Consider the following 968-nt stretch of genomic DNA (forward strand, 5'->3'; position numbering starts at 1 on the left):
AAAAAATTTTTTTTTTTAAAAAGTAACATGGAGTCAGACAAGAGAGAGGCAAAGCATGTGGAGAACGTTCACTACACGTAGAGTTGATCCTTTTTGTATGTGGAGTCCATATTTGTAAGTTCACCTGCTTGCTCATGTATGTGTATCCCCCCAAATCAATACTGACAGTGCTTTAGCAGTCAATTGTGCAGAGCAGTAAAACATTTCAGCCACCTAATAACCACATTTCCAGCTAACGTTGAAGAAGGTGACTTTTTGTTCCAGCTCTCATGTTGTACAAAAGTCTTTTTTTTTTTTTTTGCCGGTTTTCACATTTTATTGGGGCCACAGGGGAGGGGACCTCCTCCCTGTCAGCGGGGGGGTCACAGTTTCTTCAGCCACTCCAGGCTTCGGCCCTGGGGGTCCTGGGGGTGGCTGGGCACGTCGGGCATGTTCCCATCGTCTCGGACGGGCACTGGGTAGTTGTAGGGTGTGACCTCGTTGATCATGATGGCGTACTTGGTGTAGGGGCTGATGAAGGGCAGAAGCAAAGAGAGGCTCCCGAAGGCGCAGGACGCGACCAGCACCGGCTCCTTGGCCCAGGCATCCCTGATGAAGGTGGCGATTCTCCCGGCCATCTTGGTCTCGGCGGCTACAAAAGTCTTTTATGTGTCTATTGAGTGCCAAGGTTTTCTTTGCATTTTTTTTTTTTTTTTGCTTTTTTGTTGGTGATTTCACTGTTTAAAATGGCCCCTATGCCCTGACCAGTGTGACTCAGTTGGTTGGAGCATCATCCCCGTGCACTGAAGGGTCGTGCGCTCGATTGCTGGTCAGGACACATGCCCAGGTTATGGGTTTGATCCCTGGTCAGGGTGCTTTATGGGAGGCCGCCAATATATGTTTCTTTCTCACATCCATGATTCTCTCTTTCTCTCTCCCCCCCCCCCTCCTCCTTCCTCTCTCTCAAATCAATTTTTAAACATTAAAAT

At 48.3% G+C, this 968-nt stretch overlaps 1 protein-coding gene across 1 annotated transcript; it reads right to left on the bottom strand.

Annotated features, from left to right (window-relative positions):
• Positions 1-298: 298 nt before the first annotated feature.
• On the bottom strand, positions 299-627 carry LOC129150516 (NADH dehydrogenase [ubiquinone] 1 alpha subcomplex subunit 3-like). Its single transcript, XM_054722295.1, has one exon. The coding sequence runs from the start codon at positions 615-617 to the stop codon at positions 363-365; it is 255 nt and encodes an 84-aa protein (XP_054578270.1). The 5' UTR covers positions 618-627; the 3' UTR covers positions 299-362.
• Positions 628-968: the final 341 nt, after the last annotated feature.

Source organism: Eptesicus fuscus, chromosome 10, assembly GCF_027574615.1.
Source record: "Eptesicus fuscus isolate TK198812 chromosome 10, DD_ASM_mEF_20220401, whole genome shotgun sequence".
In the NCBI taxonomy this organism is placed as follows: Eukaryota; Metazoa; Chordata; class Mammalia; order Chiroptera; family Vespertilionidae; genus Eptesicus; species Eptesicus fuscus.